The sequence below is a fragment of the Musca autumnalis genome, unplaced genomic scaffold (genome assembly GCF_047663935.1).
Source record: "Musca autumnalis isolate F117 unplaced genomic scaffold, ASM4766393v1 scaffold_1, whole genome shotgun sequence".
Classification (NCBI taxonomy): domain Eukaryota; kingdom Metazoa; phylum Arthropoda; class Insecta; order Diptera; family Muscidae; genus Musca; species Musca autumnalis.
Genome location: NW_027411644.1, coordinates 231,396,034 through 231,415,989, shown reverse-complemented (window position 1 = coordinate 231,415,989; position 19,956 = coordinate 231,396,034). Strand labels below are relative to the sequence as shown.

At 36.9% G+C, this 19,956-nt stretch overlaps 2 protein-coding genes across 2 annotated transcripts; one reads left to right on the top strand and one right to left on the bottom strand.

Annotated features, from left to right (window-relative positions):
- Positions 1-1,682: 1,682 nt before the first annotated feature.
- LOC141391117 (uncharacterized) lies at positions 1,683-3,008 on the bottom strand. Its single transcript, XM_073964035.1, has one exon. It carries the CDS (start codon positions 2,324-2,326, stop codon positions 1,865-1,867), a length of 462 nt encoding a protein of 153 aa, XP_073820136.1. The 5' UTR covers positions 2,327-3,008; the 3' UTR covers positions 1,683-1,864.
- Positions 3,009-11,519: 8,511 nt separating this feature from the next.
- Positions 11,520-12,730, top strand: LOC141391116 (uncharacterized). Its single transcript, XM_073964034.1, has one exon. The coding sequence runs from the start codon at positions 11,539-11,541 to the stop codon at positions 12,655-12,657; it is 1,119 nt and encodes a 372-aa protein (XP_073820135.1). The 5' UTR covers positions 11,520-11,538; the 3' UTR covers positions 12,658-12,730.
- Positions 12,731-19,956: the final 7,226 nt, after the last annotated feature.

Here is a 19,956-nt window from a genome sequence, read left to right as displayed (position 1 = left end):
AAAAATATATTTTTAAAAGTCTCTCCTGCAAAAGCAAGATTATTAGGTACTTAATAAACCCGCAAAAATATATGATGATCGGTCCATTTTTTTCGAGCTTTAGTGGACACCGCAAAACATTTATAAAAAAAGGGAGTAACTCCCTAATGAGGTGGTCACTGAAAAAGAGAAATAACATGTTCGTCTGCAAACCTATGCAGCTAGCAGCTTTATATGTACATTTGAAGTAATCACTTTTCACAACTGAAACAGCAAATAATATCGATATACACTTTTATACAATTTTTTCCCCAATCCTTTAATTTTCGAATGGAAATGGTTCACAAATTCGATGTACTAAGTATTACAGACTTGGGTACCTGTAAACACCATATGATCACTATTTACTTCTTAACAAAAGTAAATCCACGTTTATAACATCCAAAGCAACTGTAAAAATTTATTTTAGAACGATAAATTACTTTAAATATGAAAATAAGGATAAAAATGCATATTTCCAACAATTATCGGGTTTGAACCTTCACATGGTCAAAACTACTTGACAAATCAATACCATAATTAAAATTCCTTCAAATTGAAATATTTACAATAAATTCTCATCAATAAATTTGTATTCCGAAGTACTTGGTTTTGACCATTTTTCGTCACGGTCGTGACACTGTGTGTCGCAAAATCAGAATTGGTGGATTATTTTAAAAATCAAAAGAGATCGGGTTTTAAACCGTAAGTAAAATCATCTTCGAAATGGCAAAGTTCAATAATCACGTTTAAGAATAATGATGTCACATTGCGGCACACATCATTAGCGGAAGACAATTACTCCGATAGAAAGAAAAACTGTCCAGAGATATCGAAAAATGTAATCTTTAAAATTTGAATGAAAAAAAAAAACGAATCCAAAGGACAAGCTTTTGTATCGGGTTTTCTAAATAAGCAACCATGAATATGCATTTTAATTGATTGTGGTATTTACAATGATGTGAGTCAGAAGTTTTAGATGATAATTATTTAGTAGGCTACTGCTTTTACTTTGACAGGAAAATCAGGAAAAGTGTGATGTAATCACAAACCGAAAGAAAACAAGAAGAGACACGTTGACTTCAACCCATTTATATCATAAATATCGCAACAACTTCCACGCAAATTAACTTTTAATGCCAATATTTTTTGCCAAGTCCAAAGACATTTAATTTTATCCAAAAACATTTAATTTATTGTTGTCTTTTCAGGACGAAGGTCATTATTTTTGAAAATTTTTAATTCATTGAATTAATCGCGCTACCATGACTTAAGGAGTTTTGTATTGAAAAAGTGAATTCTAGCGAAATACCACACACTCAACCATTACGCTACGATCGTTTCGCCTGGTGGTTTAAGCCAGGATCATCAGGCGTATTTGAATGCTATTGGCTAGAAGACAAAGGCTGATTTTGATAACTTCTATTTATACAAACATTTTTACAAATTTGTAATTATGAAATATATGTATCGCGGATCATTTCTTATTCCTCGAGAACATCCCCTCTAAAATAGCTTAATTTTGCAAAAAACGAGCGTAACAAATGATTCATTGAATTTATATGGTTAAACCAACATCTGCGAAAAAAAAACGTTTGGTTCATTGTTTCTTGAATTTATCCTTTATACTCATTGACAAATTTTATATCCCAGTAAATCCAAAATTAATATTAAAACATAAAATATTCTTTATTTTTAAGTAAATCAATGAGGAATAAATGTGAACAATTATACTTTTGATAAAAAGTTATTTTAATAAAAAGTAGGGGTTTCCAACAAAGACATAAAGGCTTGTTTTTTAATTTTATTTTAAGATTATTCTGAACACTTTCTCCCACTCAAAATTTTATCTGCGATCACATTTACCCAATAACCATTGGCATTCATCTGATTCAAAATTATATGTACCACGTTTGTAGGCCCGAACTGTACGTCTCTCAGTATTATATTTCTCTTCGGTTGAGCACATAATGTAATCGCCTTGATATAATACAATACGTTCATTGTCTATGAATTCAATATTCCAAATAGAATTTACAGGCCCCGATGATTGCTGTGATTCCCAACCAGCAATCATTTTATCACCGGATCTCATGTAATAGGTTACATTGTATTTAATGCCCTGCAATTGTACCAAAAGTTGATTTTTACCAGGTGAATGTGTTTGTTGTTGGGCAGCAGCTCTTATGTGACCAGTATCGTCTATAAACATTTTTTCATACCACACCCAAATGTAACGGCTGGTGGCATCTAAATTTGGAGTCTCACCCATTGCGGTATAGACATATTCAGAATATTTCTTGTTCATAAGACAAAAATATGGCTGGAAGAGTAAATATTTTATGTTCTCTGGAAATTTGTCAATTGTTACGTCAATTTGTTGAATTAGGCTTTCTGAGGGTTGGGGATTATTCGATTGTTTGATTTTTTATAATACAAAAGCAAACATTTGTTGAAAATTGAAATCCTCTGATGACTTTTGATCGATGAGGTTATTGAACAGTTTCAATTGAGCTTGCATTGTCAATTCAAATCTTCCTTCGTCATTCTCTTCAAAGAGTTTCCAAAATAAATCCACAAATTCAGATGTAGATTTACACTTATAGACACCGCTTACAGTGTCACTTAGAATTTCATCAATCAGTTGTTCTCCGAAATATTCGAACATTCCAATTATATACTTATGTAGATCTTGTTTAATCCATCTAAATTCTCCCGAGCATATGGTGATGGTTAGCAATTGAACATATTCCGTTTTTAGTTGTATTTCAAGTCTATTTCTTAGCACAGCCAGTGCTTTTTGTTCTCGCATAACTTTCTCATATAGCTGTGTGACTTGGGTAATGCTATTCAAAGCTTCAGTTTCTGTTTTATTTGCAATTTTCCACAAATCCACTTCACGCGACAGAACACAAGTCACGTCGATTATCACGAATAAGGCGATAATTAAAATTGTTGTTCTTCTCATGTTGACTAATTTACTTGAACTGAATACTGATAAGGAATAATGCTTCGATTTTAAATATTTTTTTTTCTGAAACATAAGGCAACAACAATTTATTAAATGTAATATTTTTGATTATTGATCTTTCCAGTTGAGCAATTGTCACGTACGGAATGCAGCTTATCAGGCACATTAGATATGGGGGTAATGTCCCTGTGCATTCCCAAATCTCATTTTGTCGACAGATATGATGGCTGCTCGATAACTTTCTGGCATAACAATAAAACGCGAATATTTACATCACAAATAGTTTTCTTAAGTAGTCTCCAATTGTTGAAGCACTTTTTCCACTCCGATTGACTAGCAACATCTTCTGGCGACGAAAATCATTGACTGCTCCTTTTTTTCTTTATGTGCGGAAATCAAATGAAGCCATTGGGTACCAAGTCAGGATTATACGGCGGATGAGTTATCAATTCCACTTTTTGTCCGGTCAAAAAGGCGCTGGCTGGTTTGAATCGATGTGTTAGAGCTCGCATTGTCATGGCGCACAATGATTCGTCTTCGCTTGATCGCTTTTCGAATTTCTCGGGAGATTTCAGACAAACAAATTGTAGTGTACCACTCAGAATTAAAATTCCTACGTTCCTCAATCCGTCTAGTAGTCTTACTTACTTACTTAGTTGGCCCATTACAGAACATTTGTTCCATAGACCGAACTAAGAAAAGATCTCCATTCCTCTCTGTTTTTCGCTTGACTTTTTGGAATACCGCGCCTTTCCATTTCTTCATCCACTTGTGTGCTCCATCGAAGCTTAGGCCTGCCGATTCTGCGTGCACCGCCATGTGGCATGTATTCATACGCCTTTTTAGCGGGTTCATCATCGCTCATTCTCATGATATGGCCTAGCCAACGCAATCGTTGCATCTCGATACGTTTAACTATATTCATGTCTTTGTATAGCTTATATAGCTCGTGGTTCATACGACGTCGATATTCACCGTCAACGCAAATCGGCCCGTAGATCTTTCGAAGAATTTTCCTCTCTAACACACCAAGCACTGCCTTATCTGCTTGCGCAAGTACCCATGCTTCGGAGCCATACATTAGCACGGGTAGTATCAGCGTTTTGTATAGTGTTATTTTTGTTTGACGAGATGTGGCTTTGTTTTTAAATTGCTTACTTAATCCATAGTAGCATCTGTTGGCCAATACAATTCTTCTTCTTATTTCACAACTGATGTTGTTTGTTGTGTTTATGCAGTGCCGAGGTAGACGAAGTCTTTAACTACCTCAAAATTGTAGGTACCAACTTCTACGGTTGGTCCGAGCTCTATGGACGCTTTGCGCGTCGACACCATCAATTTGGTCTTTTCGCCGTTTACCGCCAGACCCACTTTCGCAGATTCTGCTTCGACCTTCCTAAAGGTATCAGTTACTTCCTTTACTGATCGTCCCATGATGTCTATGTCATCAGCATAGGCAAGTAACATGTGGCTATTGGTGTAAATTGTGCCATTTCTTTTGACATTTGCATCTCGTATTACCTTTTCCAGCAAAATGTTGAATAGGTCACACGAAAGGCTGTCTCCTTGTCTGAAACCTCTTTTGGTACAAAATTCTTCGGAGAGGTTCTTTCCAATTTTAACTGAGGACCTAGTATCAGTTAGAGTCATCTTACAAAGCCGGATGAGCTTTGCGGGAATACCAAATTCAGACATTGCATGGAATACCTTTGATCGGAGGGGACTGTCGAATGCTGCTTTATAATCGACAAAAAGGTGATATGTGTCGATCTGCATCTCTTGGGTCTTCTCTAGGATTTGCCGCAGGGTAAATATCTGGTCAATGGTGGACTTGCCAGGTCTAAAGCCACATTGGTATGGTCCAATTATCTCGTTGACCATAGGCTTTATTCGTTCGCACAGTATCCCTGACACTATCTTATAGGCAATAGGGAGTAGACTTATGCCCCTATAGTTGGAGCATACAGTCTTATCTCCTTTTTTGTGGACGGGACATAGGATGCTCAGGTTCCAATCGTCGGGTACGCGTTCTTCCTGCCAGATGGTGCTAACTAGCTGATGCATACACCTTATCAGCGCGTCGCCTCCGGTTTTAAACAGCTCGGCTGGTAAGCCATCGGCTCCTGCTGCTTTATTATTCTTCAGCCGGTTGATTGCTGTTTTTACCTCATCTTGGCCGGGTGGTATACATTCTATAACATCTTCTGGGATTGGATCTGCGGTATCATCGTCTTCGCCACTATTGGATACCAGCAGATTGGAGAAATGTTCCTTCCATATCCTGAGCACGCTATCTGTATCTGTTACCAGATTACCTTGCTGGTCTCTACAGGAGGATGTGCCTGTACCAAAGCCATCTGTTTGATGTTTCACTCTTTGGTAGAATTTTGGACTTCATTCTGGCTCCTGTACATCTCGATTTTTTCACACTCCCGCTTTTCCATTTCTCTCTTTTTCTTGCGGAAAAGACGTTTCTCTTCTCTCCTTTTCTCCCGATATATCTCTCGTGCGCTACGCGTTGCTACTGATTGTAAAGTAGCTCTATATGCCGCATTTTTATCTTCGGTAGCAGCACGACACTCCTGGTCATACCATGAATTCCTTTGTGGAGGTCTCTGGAATCCAAGTATGGATTTTGCGGCTGTTTGCATGGAGTGGGCAATATTTTGCCATTGTGTTGTTATGTTATCGGGACAAGGAGTGCTCACGTTAAGCAATTGGGCTAGTTGAGTGGAATATGCTGTGGCTATCTGTTGTGTTTGCAGCCTATCGATGTCCACTTCCGCGTTGTGTCTGTTCGTGCTTTATTTGCAACGTTTAGACGGGTACGTACCTTTGCTGCAACAAGATAGTGGTCCGAATCAATGTTTGCGCCTCGGAACGATCGCACATCCAACACGCTGGATGAATGTCTTCCATCTATCACAACATGATCAATTTGATTACTTGTTCTTTGATCTGAGGAAAGCCAGGTGCCCTTATGAATATCGAGATGATTAAATCTGGTACTGCTAACTACCATGTTTTTTGCAGCTGCAAAGTCTATCAGCCTCATACCATTGTCAGATGTTTCACTGTGGAGACTGAATTTCCCGACTGTTGGGCCAAAGATATTCTCCTTTCCAATTTTGGCATTAAAATCGCCTAGAATGATTTTAATGTCATGGGCAGGGCAACGGTCATATGTTTCTTCTAAGCGCTCGTAAAATATATCTTTGGTCTGTTCGTCCTTTTCTTCAGTGGGAGCATGAGCGCAAATAAAGCTGATGTTGAAGAATTTAGCTTTTATTCGAATTGCAGCAAGTCTTTCATTCACTGGGGTGAAGTTGGATACCAGATGTTTTAGTCTCCAACTAACTACGAATCCGCAACCAAACTCATGCTTTACGTCATGGCAGCTATAATACAGTGCGTCACCTTTAGGTGTTGTTGTGACGCCTTTCCCAATCCATCGTATTTCCTGTATGGCAGTAATATCGGCCTTGTACTTTTCAAGTACGTCTGCCAATGCGAAGACTGCACCTTCTCTATAAAGAGTGCGAACATTCCAGGTGCTGATTCGCAGATCATGGTCCTTAAAACGTTTGCGGGGTTCGTCAACTTTAGAGGGGTTTGTTTTTCTTTTCTTTCGTTTTTTCATAGTAGGCTGTTTTTTTCTAGGGGTGGGTTACTAACCCGACGCCCAAACCCAAGTTTTTAACGTTCTTATGGGTGAACGCGCGGCACATGTTAGCTCACTACCTTTAACGGGTGTTAAAGGCAGTTCCCCAGGTGACACCACGGGGAGGTCAGTGTCCACTTGAGATGAAAGAGGGACCAAGATAAATCCTGGGCTTTGCCATGTTAAAACCGGTCAGGACCGTTCCTTGGTATCTTCCATCCCCGTCTAGTAGTCACATGGTCAATTTAGTCGAAGAAACGGGCGACATTTGCTTCGATGTGCTTCCTTCCTGAACGAATTTCGTTGGATTTGGCTCACCTTCAAAGATTCCATGGTCGATTGCCGTTTTGCGCAAGGCTTAATTTTTTTCTGGCGCAACTGCCCTTTTTGGACGACCCTTACGGCCTCATCTTTTAGCGAGTGTCGGCCACGATTGAATTCATTATACCAATTTTTATAGTGCTATTGGATGGCCCTTTAATGGCATACAAAAATGTAATTTGATCGATTCACTCTTGCCTTGATTGTCCACTCCGAAATTTGTGAAAAATGATCTTTCGTAAATAAATAAGTATGCTGGTGTCCAAGGATGCCTCTATTTCGCGGTATGTCACAAAACAATCTTGCATTATCTGTTCACCCACCATTGATGTTCTCTGACGCCACGGCAGTTTTTTTTGATGACCTTTACAACCTTCGGCTTTGAGCGTCTTTGACAGAATTCATTATGCCGTTATAAGTTCACCTTTGTAGTCTTGTCGTCATGATCCACGTCAAAATTTGTGAAAAATGATGGCACGAAAGAAAATGTTCACACCTTATTGCAAATTGTAATCAACCTAACGCATGGTCGTAGGTCAAATCGTAATGTGTACGTTTATGCCAAAGATTTCAATATTTCCAACTGTTGGAAACAGTTGGGTAAGGCTTAGTCTGTAATGGTCGGATAATATTGGAGAATCATATTCAGGGGTTCGTATGAGCAAAAAATTTCTGTGGAGAACAAGTCAAAGTTTTATTCTAAAGAGAAAATATGCGATTGTATTAACAGTTAAATCAAAGCCTAATAATGAAAGTGGAAAACTTCGCCTTTACAACAATTCAAAGTTGGTTGGCGTAGGAGGTCAGACAAGGGAGTTATCGCAATAGTCGTTAATTTAAACCAAGTTTTCATTTCCTGGATTTCAATTGTAATGACGAATATCACAGCTTTGGCTGGTGGCCTTCCAAAAGCAGAGCCTGACAATGAAAGTAGAAAATCTCACTTTTACAACGATTCAAAATAGGCTAGCGTCGCACAGTGGTTCAGGAATCCATTTTCATATTTCCCAGGACAAAAATCCAATTTTTTGTTGTCAATGATTATCAAATTATATATGAGATTCGATAGCAAACATATTGAAACTAAGAAAACCTTAAAAACTATTGGAAGGTGGCGTGGCGTGCTCCTCAAGACGACGATTGTTGTGTTTAAGAAACGTTTCAATAAATTGCCGTAGCGTTTGGACGAAGAGAGCTTTTTTAGTGAAATTCCAAATTTAGTAGACCAGAACTTTTAGGGAACAGCTTGCAACAAAGTTCCGTTTTCACAGAATGATGCCCGAGAGTGTCCTTTTCCAGTCCATATATACTTAAGTACTTGTCCAGTTCCGCCAGTTTAATATATTTTTAAAATGATTTGAAATTACATGGGTAAAATGTGTGTTTTTTTCCATACCGTTTCCAATATAAATTATAACTTTTTTCCACAATTGAGATTTTATACGAGTTATATGAATTTTATGAAAACCCAAGGACTATTTTTTTAATATTGGAAAAAAAAATTAAATTTAAAAACAAAACTTGTTTCCAAATTTGTTTTTAATTGTCTGTATTTTCATGGTTCGTTTAAAAACACCCATATTTTGATGCAAAATATGAAAAAAATTAAAATTTTAAACTTTGACTTTGAATTCCTCTGCAACTACTAGACTAAATTCGACTGTTTTAATACATCGGAAAGTTGTCAAACAAAAAATATGAAAATATCTCTATCCGTTCAAAAGCTACACAGTTCTGACCAGGAAAAAACGATCCTTAACTACTATGCATCGGTGGTCAAACAACGGAAATATGGCAATAGTCGGTAATGCATCGCATTTTTACTTTTTTTTTGTAATCAGCTCGCAAATTTCGATCAGATAATCACGAAATTTTGTGGGATGATGGAGGGTCCCAGTCGGGAAAATCCTATTGAATTTGATGATGGACTACTAACATTCAGGGTTCAGAATGGGCATACACGTGTGTAGGAAAATTCAGCGTTTTATTCTTATGATAAAAACCGCTTCTAATAGAGGTATTCCAAAAGGAAATCATATTAATGGAAGAACTAACGAGGGTATATACCCTTTCATACGGGCAAAATGTGCCTCATCGAAATAATGGTTTTAGACCCCAAGCGGACGAAATGTGTTTCAGACAATTTCGAGTCGATTTAGCAATGTCCGTCCGTCTGTCTGTCCATCTGGCTGGTTGGTGCGCACGATAACTCTCGAACGGATGAGCAGGTTTTGTCCAAAATTTGGCTTTCGTAATATTTTGTCCAAATTTAGTTTAAGGTCAACGATGGGTTATATCGGTCAACTCCTTCCGGTACCCTCCGCACAAAAGTTCGAAATTGTTCGGAAAATTTGTGCACAGGATAACTCTTAAAGGGAGTAACCGATTTGGTGCATACTTTGCACATCGTGAAATTCTACCAGACTGAAATGAGGTTCAAATATGGACTCAACCCTTCGGGTAGCTCCCACAAAAAATTTCGGAAATGTTCGGTTCAGGACCAGCTCTCGAATCGCTTCGATTTTTGTTGCAGCTGCTTGAATTTACTGCCCCCCATACGTCGGTACAAGTTCCATCAGGGGCAATTCCATACATCCTGAAGAAATGGCCTGAAAGTTGCAAACAACCGCTGAAAGGAGCGCAAGATAACTCTCGAGCGGATCTGCCGATTCGGTGCAAAATTTGGCCTTCGTAATATTTTGTTCAAACTTAGTCTAAGTTTGAAGATTAGCCATATCGGTCCACATCTTCAGGTACTTCCCCCACAAAAGTTCAAAAAGGTTCAGTAAAATTGTGCGCACGATACCATTTGAAGGGAGTGACCGATTTGGTCCATACTTTACACATCCTAATATATCTACCAGATATAGATCAGGTTCGAATATGGGCTAAATTAGTCCACTCCTTCGGGTACCTCCCACACAAAATTTCGGATGAGTTCATTATAAGGCCTGCCCTAAAATCACTTGGATTTTTGTTGTAACAACTTGCGTTCGCTGCCTCAATTACGACTGTAAATGTTTTCTTAGGGGCAAGTCCATACTTCTTGAGAAAACTGTCCGAAAAGTATAAAAACCCCTATGGCTGGAGAAAATGATAACTCTTGAACTGATCAACCGATTTGGTCCAAAAATTTTCATACTTTGTCCAAACTTACTTTCACTTCGAAGATGGGCAACACAGGTCTACAACTTCCGGTTCTTCTCCCCAATATTTAAAAAATTTCACTAAAATGCTATGCAAGATCTCTATCTATCTCTTAAACGGGGCAACAAATTTGGTCAGGCCGTGACTTCTAAAATAAGAACCACATTCGCAACAGTTTTGAATTTAAATCCACATTTCTGTCGGCAAATTTAAATGTTTAAAAATTAAAAAATCCATAAAACTCCCTAAACACATTCGATCCGTCAATAGATGAAAGTTTCAATTCACACAGGCTTCTGTCAAGCAGGTATTCTGTCAAGCTTTCAATCAGTATTAAAAAGATTTTATGCCGTAGACAAATATAGGTCAATTGTTTCTTACTTCCCAAACACAAATTCCCAAAGTGGAATTCTGTAACTCATTTTTTTTTGTTTTTTTCGTTACCGATAAAAATCGCTAAAATTAAAATACAAAATTATGAATGAAAAGTACCAATAAAAGTTCAGAAATTATTGCTATCTACTTCCCGAAAATTTTCTTTAATTACCGAAATTATAGCAATTTTGATTTTAACGATTTTCGTCGGTAACCAATAAGTGAGTTACTGAACTCCTAAAAAGATTTCTTCCAATGCGACTACTGAAACACACAAAATACCAAATTGCAACCAATTTAGACGGCATACCTCCAAAAATGGCCTAAAGCGTCGACGAGTCACGAGTCACCTTGTATGGTGGGTATACCAAAACGTGGGCCTATATAACCTATATGCAATACCACAAGTTGTACGGACCTACAATAGATTTCATTAACATTTTTTCCATCTACTTCAATCTGTGCGGACGCTAGAGTGATTCCCATAGACTGACGGACATGGTTATATCGATGTAAATTTGCACGCTGATCAAGAATATATCTACTTTAAGGGATCTAAAGTGATTATTTCGAGGAGTTACAAACGGGATGACAAACTTAATACACCCTCCACTATGTGGTGGAGGGTATAAAAACGATTCAGAATCTCTATGTGCTCCTTTAAATGTGTATATAATTAATATGTCTTAGCTCCTTGTTAGTAACTTTTCCAAGTATGGTTTGTACTCACCCAGGAAACATATATCTCATTGTTGTTTATTACAGATCATTTTCCGCAATTTCAATGTAGGAATAATTCACTATTATCAATTTCCATCATATAAATAAAAATGTTCTGTGCGTGAATTCCCCAACAAGGTTCACTGCATTAAGTGACACCAGAAGTTCGATTAACAATCAGATAACTGATTATTTCATTACATTAATAGGAAAAAATAAAAATATTTGATTAGCGATTTGAATGAAAAAAAAAAAATAAATAAACATATTATTTAAAAGCACTAACTTATTTAAAATTCCAATCAGTCTTTATTAGATTGTCAGAATGGAAATAGTTGTGAAATTAATTTTCGCTATATTCTCATTGATCTGCATCTCATCTGGTACCGAAACCTTTGAGGGAGATTTGCTAAGCAAGGCAAATAAAATTGAAACTGAATATGGCAATAATATTGAAGAAACCACAGCATTGTATGAAAAAGTTCAACGTGAGCTGGAAATATTAACCATGTTAAAGAATAGACTTGCAAGACGCTTGCGGACTGATAATGCCCAATTACTTGCCTCTACTTTGTGTTCCGGTGATACGAATTCTATCAAACGTGAAATCCAAATGCATATCGATAGCATGTTGGAACGCTATGAACCTAAGCTGATTGATGACATCATGCATGAGGCCATGTTGGAGGTGTATGAGTGTAAGAAGCCATCACAGATGTTGAATTTATTGTCGGCCATATATCGAGGAAATGATCAGAAATCATTTGAATTAATGTTACAATTCCAGTTGAAGTTTTTCCACAACACAATTAAACGACAGCTAGAAACTGATAAGGAGTTTCAGCTTGCTTTTGCTAAAAATTTACTCAAAATAAGGCAGTTACCATTTTATGGAACAATTAGCGCCAAGCTGAGACAACAAATCGATTCAGCAATAGCAAAATTATCCAGCAATTTACAGTATTTGATATTTCAACCCCACTTTTGCCTTATGAATTCGAAATATTCAGAGTACATTTACACGGCAATGGGTCAGAGAAATTTGAATTCTGTGAGTCGTTACATTTGGTTATGGCATGACAAGTTGAGCATTGATAATACCGGCCACATTAAGGCAATTCCACAAGATTTAAATTCAACCGACAGCAATGAGCTTTTAGTTCAACTGAAGGGTATCACATACGATGTCACATATTATATGAGACCTGAAGATAAAATGATTGCAGGTTGGGAGCAGCAACCTGCCGAACCAATGAATTCCTTTTGGAATATTGAAGTGATCGATAACGATCGTGTGGTGTTCTATCAAGGAGACTATATTATGTGTTCGACAGATGAAAAATATAATGGTGAGAGACGTACCGTTAGAGGCTACCAACGCGGAAAATATACATTTGCTTCGAATGAATGCCAGTGGCTATTGGGCAGATGTAGCCGTAAATAGAATTATCATTATCATTAATTACAGATTAATTTTTTAAAAAAATTAACAATAAATTCAAAGTTATTTAAAAAAATACGCGTTTATTATTTAATGGAACGTTGAAAAAGATTGTTTGAAAAATCCACGTTTGCAGTTGGATGGAACGTTGATTTTTTTTAATTGCTATTTATTAATGCTTTCTAATACTTTGATATTTACATTATATTTTGCATTATTTAATTCAAAGGGACCCACCCAGTGGTCGATCTATTATATTTAAAAATGACGTTACAATTTTATTTTATAATGTTAGATGTATTATATGGACCAAGTTATATTTTACATGAGATCTTGAGGCGCTATTCTTTTCAGTCTTCTGAAAGTTGTTGGGTTTGTCATCAAATTGGATGCAAGATAGTTTGGGTGTGACTCGATTCTTAGTTTGTAGTTTTGTAGTTGGTGTATTATTTCTTCTTTGACTGTTCTCATGCCGAGTTCTTCATGTAGTCGCTTATTGGTTATGTATAGAAACATTTTCTTTAAAAAAAATCCCCTTTATTTTTGGATAGGTCGTTGAAAATATAATTTAAACAAGTAAGAAAGTATCAGTCAGCTGAGCCGACAGAGATATACCCTCAACCACGTACCCGAAGAAGAAAAGTTAAAACAATACTTCTGAAGGTTTTTTAGCTGTTGGGAAAATTTTCCAGGATGGAAATGACCGCAAAATGTTGCAACAAAATTCAGAATGATCCAAGACGAGTCCTTAAACTACATTTTTTCCAAACATTGGGTAGGGTGCACCCGTAGGAGTGATCCGATGTAGTACATATTCCGACCTAATACAAATCTGTAGGAAATAATACGATTTACAAAGTTTGAGCTAAATCGATTCCTCTCTTAAAGGGTTATTTTTGGTTTATTATCTCAGGAAGTATGGACTTACCCACAAAAAAAATTGCAACGTCGTAACAGGGGCCGCAAGTGCAACCTGTTACATCACAAATTAATAAGATCAGAGGGGTGTTGTTCAACTATACTTTTTCCAAATTTTGTGTGGGAGGTACCCAAGTGAGTGGACCGATATAGTCCATATTAGAACCTGATCTATGCCTGAAAATAATATTACCAATAGCAAAGTTTGGCTCAATTCGGTTACTCCCTCCTAGAGTTATCATGCCCACAATCTTTGCGAACATTTTTGAACCTTTGTGGGGGAGGTACCGGAAGGAGTGGACCGATATGGTCTATCTGCGAACTTAAACTAAGTTTGGACAAAATATTGAAAGACCCAAAATTTGAACCAAATATGTTGATCCTTTCGAGAGTTATCGTGCGCTGCAACTACGACACATCGTATTATATGGGTTGTTTGCAGTTTTCGTGCTGATTTCGGAGGAAGTATGGACTTGCTCCTGAAAAAAATTATATCGTCGTAATGGGGGTAGTGAATTGAAGTGGCCGCAACAAAAATCAAAGCGATTCGAGAGCAGGCCTAATACTGCACACGGTGTGCCTTAACCAAATTTAAATGGAAGGTGCTTACACCTGGGAAGTTTTTGCAGATTCTGAAACTACAATGCTCATAGATGAGAAATATCAAGGAACAAAAAAATCGCCGGAAGGATTTTTAAATAAATCGCGATCAAAATTCGCAAATGTTAGGGCTTTTTGAGTTTTCACGATTTTGCTTGGAAACCGCAAGTCGTATCGAAATGAGTCTAAAAAAATGTTGTAGCTGTGAAAATTCTCTACAAGACTGACCTTTAGGTTTTTTTCGTAAGTCTTACCATTTTTGAGATATAGATGTTCAGTTAAAATTTTTAGGTTTTTACCTTAAGTTTTCAAGATTTTGCTTGGAAACCGCAAGTCATATCAAAATGGGACTAAAGAAAATGTTGAAGCTGAGAAAATTCTCTACAAGACTGGATGATTTATTTTTTCCTATGTTGTAGCATTTTCAAGATATATAAGTTTATTTTGGGAAATTGCAGTAATGACATTATTTTATAAGGAGGAAGATACAGTCAGTGCATTGTCTCAATTTAAACTTCTATATCTCAAAAACGGTAAAACCTACGAAAATATTATATAGGTCATTCTTGTGAAGAATTTTCACAGCTTCAACATTTTCTTAAGGCCCATTAACATAGGATTCGCGGTATCCAAGCAAAATCATGAAAACCTAAAGAACCCCTAAAAATGTGAACTTAAATCGCGATTTATTTGAAAATCCCTCCGGCGATTTTTTTTGTTTCTTAATATTTCTCATCTATGAGCATTGTAGTTTCAGAATCTGCAAAAACTTCCCAGGTGTAAGCACCTTCAATTTAAAATTAGTTAAGGCTCACCGTGTGCACTTAAGCAAAAATTTGTGTGGGAGGTACCCGAAGGTGTGGACCAATAGGGTCCAAACCTCACTAATGTCTGGTAGAAATGTCACGGTGTGCAAAGTATAGACTAATTCGGTTACTCCCTTCAAGAGTTATCGTGCGGACAATTTTTCCGAACATTTTTGAACTTTTGTGGGGGAGGTACCTGAAGGAGTGGACCGATATGGTCCATCTTCGAACTTAAATCAAATCTGGACAAAATATATCGATACCCAAAATTTGAACCGAATCGATTGATCAGTTCGAGAGGTATCGTGCGCACCAAGCAGACAGACAGACAGACGGACGGACATTGTTAGATCGACTCAAAATTGTCTGAAACGGATATCGTACAAACATACTTGGGGTCTAACCATTATTTCGATGAGGCACATTTTTGGTCGTATCAAAGTGTAAATGCCCTCTTTAGCCTAAAGGCTGAGGGTATGGGCATATTTGTAGAAATTTAACTTATGTTGAAGCGCATGTTTGGTGTATTGTAACACGCGAACTGTTGTACATCAACACAAACTCTGAACGTATATCGGTAAAATGAACTGTTTTAGCACGATTCACCGAAGGATTTTTTTAAATAATTATTTGTGCGGAAGCTGTGACCACATTATTGTAAAAAAAATAGGGAAAAATGTGTTGAAGCAACCACGTTTTTGTTTGTTATTGTCCAATTATTAGCTTTAGAACACAATATACAGCTTAATGCTCAAAGAGAAAGTTAAAGAATACACTTCAGACACTAAGCTTCCTACGTATCATTTTTTCGAATTTGCACTTTAACCGCGTCAAAAGGATGCAGACATTTTGAAGCAAAAAAAAAAAAAAAACAGATGGTTTTGGAATTTTTGCTCCAATCCGGATGCGCAACTAGATTTGTCGAAAAGCTTATTATGTGGTTGTAGTACACGCGAATTTACATTTCTCGATGTATAAGTCGAGTGTGTAGTCTTCATAGGATCGCAGCAATCTGCGCTCGAAGTCAACATTTTTGTGCGTAAATTTTTCTGAAAAACCTATTTTTGGTCCAAATTTTACAACTTTCTTACGATTTACGTGGAAACCCGCGTAAAATTAGTTCTTTGAGTTCTGAATCTAATAAGCCATGGCGCCTACAAATCCATCCACTAGATCGGCGGATATGATACCCCTTAAATTTTGAAAATTTGCAAAAAATGTTTTTTAACATATCGCGTATTAAAACGAGTTTTGGATGTGTCAGTTCTACTTAAATAAATAGATCGATTTAAAGACTATTGCGAATCCAGAGATATAATAGATTTTTCCTAAAAATTTAGGGCGATGCTACATCCACGATTCTCAATGGATCTCATTGAAACCGACAGCATAGAATGATGTATTTTTTAATGGTGATCATTGAAATCGGGTGCGCATAAAATGTAAATGTACTTCGTGGAAATCATAACCATTTTACTGTTTTTTACACACTAATATGCAACATATTCTACATCGTGGTCACCAAATAGAATTTCACAAAGTGTATATCAAATAAAAGGGATTGATTCGCTGTTTTCGAAAATCGCATCCGATCATGTCATTTCCACTACTACGCGGTTTCTATGCGCTTCAAAAGTTGTACTATTTACTTTAACTTTATTTTAATTTTATGCCACAATTCGAAGTCATTGTGATTTAATATAATGATCTAAACACTTTCGCCAATAGGTAAACTATAAAGCAAAAATTTGGTTGCAACGGAATATATTCATTATTGCACGAAATTTTGACGAAAAAGAGAAAGTACTCTAAAATTTTTTTCTTCAATTTTTCCTTTAAAATCATAAAACAACAAAATTAAAATAATATAATTTTTATTTTTTCCTCATATTTTCTTCGCATTTTTATACCCTACACCACTTAGTCCGGTCAAAATAGACATGCGTATAAGGGGGAAATAGCAAAAATTCCCACAAAGCTGAATTTTGGTGGAGAGCTAGGGTTGGCCATTAGAAGCAACGTCCTAAAAGTCCCCATCGATCCCATGTGTGCAAAACAAGTTATTCGGGGTCAAAGGTCATTTTTGGAGGCATTATTCAGTTTTTTTAATTTTTCTCAAAAACGGTACAACTTAGCAAAAGGCCGCTAAAGTAAAAGTTGTAGATTCAATAATTGTCTACAAGATTGGTTTTATTATTCTTAAAAAAGACTTACCATTTTCGAGATATCTCGATCTAAAGGTCATCTAACGACACTATGTGTTAGATACTTCCGTAAGCTTTCAAACGATATCCACTTTGCAGTAATCGGTTCAGTAGAACCGGGTCTAACCTGGTTTTTAAATTTGGCCTTTCGGGTCTAATAACCGGCGAACCGGATCCGCAACCGTTGAAAATTATACATTTCCGTAATCAGTGCAACAAACCCTACCTTCGGACAAAACTTGAAAAAAATCGGAGAGTTTTCGTTGGGGTCGTTCCCGTTGGGCTTTCGATTATACATGTGGGTTAAATGGGCTATTTTTGCATAAAATGACTCTAACATTGAATAACTCTAATAAACACACTCCGATTTTGTTGGATTTTTTTTAGAAGATAGCTATAATTTCGCTCTTCAAGAAAATATATATATTTTTGGGGGACAGACCCGATTACTTCGCTTATTTTAGCCGGTTCGTCTGAATATGTGCATATTTCCCTTATAAGTGCATACAAATAATGTGTTTTTTAGAACTGCTATATCTCAAGAATGGTTCCTTCTAAGAAAAAATTGTAAGAGTCAAACTTGTAGATAATTTTTCTGTCTACAATATTTACTTTAGTCACTTTTTGATTAGATCAACCGTTTTCAAAAAATAAATCCGAAAACCTAAAAACCCTTAAATTTTGACCTTTGACCCCGAATAATTTTTGTTGCACACATGGGATCGATGGGGACTTTTAGGACGTTGCTTCTAATGGCAAACCCTAGCTCTCCACCAAAATTCAGCTTTGTGGGAATTTTTGCTATTTCAATGTCTATTTTGACCGGACTAACTATGTGGAAAGGGTATTATAAGTTTGTTTTGGGAAAAATGCATGTAACACCGCGAAATATTTGTCGGAGACCCCCAACGTGGTATACCAATCTTCATATCTCGACGAGATAAAACGATTTTGAGATGTGTGTCCGTCCGTCCGTCCGTCCGTGTCTCCGTCTGTCCATTATAAATTGTAATCAAACTCCAGGCCGCAATTATGGACCGATCGTCACGAAATTTGGTATGGGGGTCGGTCTCACATCAGAATAGATCGCTATTTTAATTGGTGATGATCGCGAAATATTTAGCGGGTGAAATGGACCAAAACAAACTATTTATCCAATTTTGTAGCGGCTCTGTCGGTAGCAATAATAGTCTGATCAACGCAATTTTAAATAAGGTAAGAGTATATGACATAGAAGATGCCTGCAATTTGAGATGGCGATCAGATAATATTTAGAGGGTTAAATGGACCACAACTTTTGTGTGAAAATTTTTAAGTACAGCTTATATCTTTGTTCCTGAAAGACGCAATCCTCCCTCGTGAGTTATATTTGTAAGCCGATCTCTTGATCTTTCTATTGATGTCATGTACATGATCAGATAACAGAGTTACAGCCTAATATATCCAGTTTTTTGTTTGTAGTGTAATCATAAATCCGCTATCGGTCGCAATTATAGTTCAATAGTCACGAAATTTTGCACGAGGAAAGAGTTTAGGTTGAAGAAAATGCCTATAATTTTGCATGATGATCTGATATTATTTAGCGGGTGACATAGACCATTACTTTCGTATGAAAAATATACATATTTTATTTTTGGTCCATACCGGCAAAATAGCCTACATATGGAAAAATTACTACTGACCTTTCCCCTGATGCAAATTGCAATAATGTATCTGCTAGGTAACGGGCTACTACCTAATATATAATGGGTTTTGTGTAGAGAACCAAAATTTCCTCCCATGCTACAAAATATCTCTATCATGATATAGGAATTTTCAGTTCAGTTGTCCAACTGGATGTTTTACGACCAAAGATGTGTCTCATCGAAATAATGGTTTTAGACCCTAAGTATGTTTGGGCGAAATTCGTTTCAGACAACTTGGAGTCGATTTCGCCCTGTCCGTTCATCTGTCACTCTTACTGTCTAGATGGCTGGTGCGCTCGATAACTCTCGAACGGATCTACCGATTCGAACCAAATTTTATACTTCGTAATATTTTGCGCAAACTTAGTTTAGGTACGATGGTACAATTGCAATAGCAAGTCAATACTTCCTGAGATTATGGCCAAAGAGCTCCAAAAACCCTTGAAATACAAACAAGAAACCTAAAAAAATGGCAAATCCGCAAGATAACTTTTAAGAACTTGGAGATCCCAAACTTTGCACACCGTATTATTTCATCCAGTCATGTATCAAGTTGGAATATGGACTATACCGGTCCCTTCCTTCGAGTACCTCCCACACAAAAATTGGGAAAAGTGCAGTTTGAGGACTCGTATCGGATCTATTTGAATATTTTGAACGAGGTTCTTTTCACGGTCCCTATTGCAACGGTTCAATTTTTCCGGGGTAAGTCCATACTTCCTAAGATATTTGTAAAAGAGAGGGACAAGGGGAACTTCTCTTATGTCAATGGATTCATATTAAGTTATTGATATGTGACCTAGTTTTTATCGCCGATTACGGACGGCATGTCCTAAGTTGCCACTTGTAGAGACGTTTTTCATGGCTGAAATACTCAGGAAATATCGCCAACATTACTAAGGGGTATTTTGATGTGGCCAGGGCTGGGAATCGGCCCATCCGACTATAGCGTTTGCTTACTTGTTGCAAATAACATAAATATTATAGCTCCGACCTTCACGCCATTGGCTTCATTTTATTTCTCACAATGTCTGGATGCTGTTGTATTTTTTTTTACATATTTTTTGTAAGCTTAAACGCTTTTATTTC

Excerpts from the sequence above, each read along its gene's own strand:
- LOC141391117 (XM_073964035.1), bottom strand. The coding sequence starts at position 2,326 with ATGAACAAGAAATATTCTGAATATGTCTATACCGCAATGGGTGAGACT.
- LOC141391116 (XM_073964034.1), top strand. The coding sequence starts at position 11,539 with ATGGAAATAGTTGTGAAATTAATTTTCGCTATATTCTCATTGATCTGC.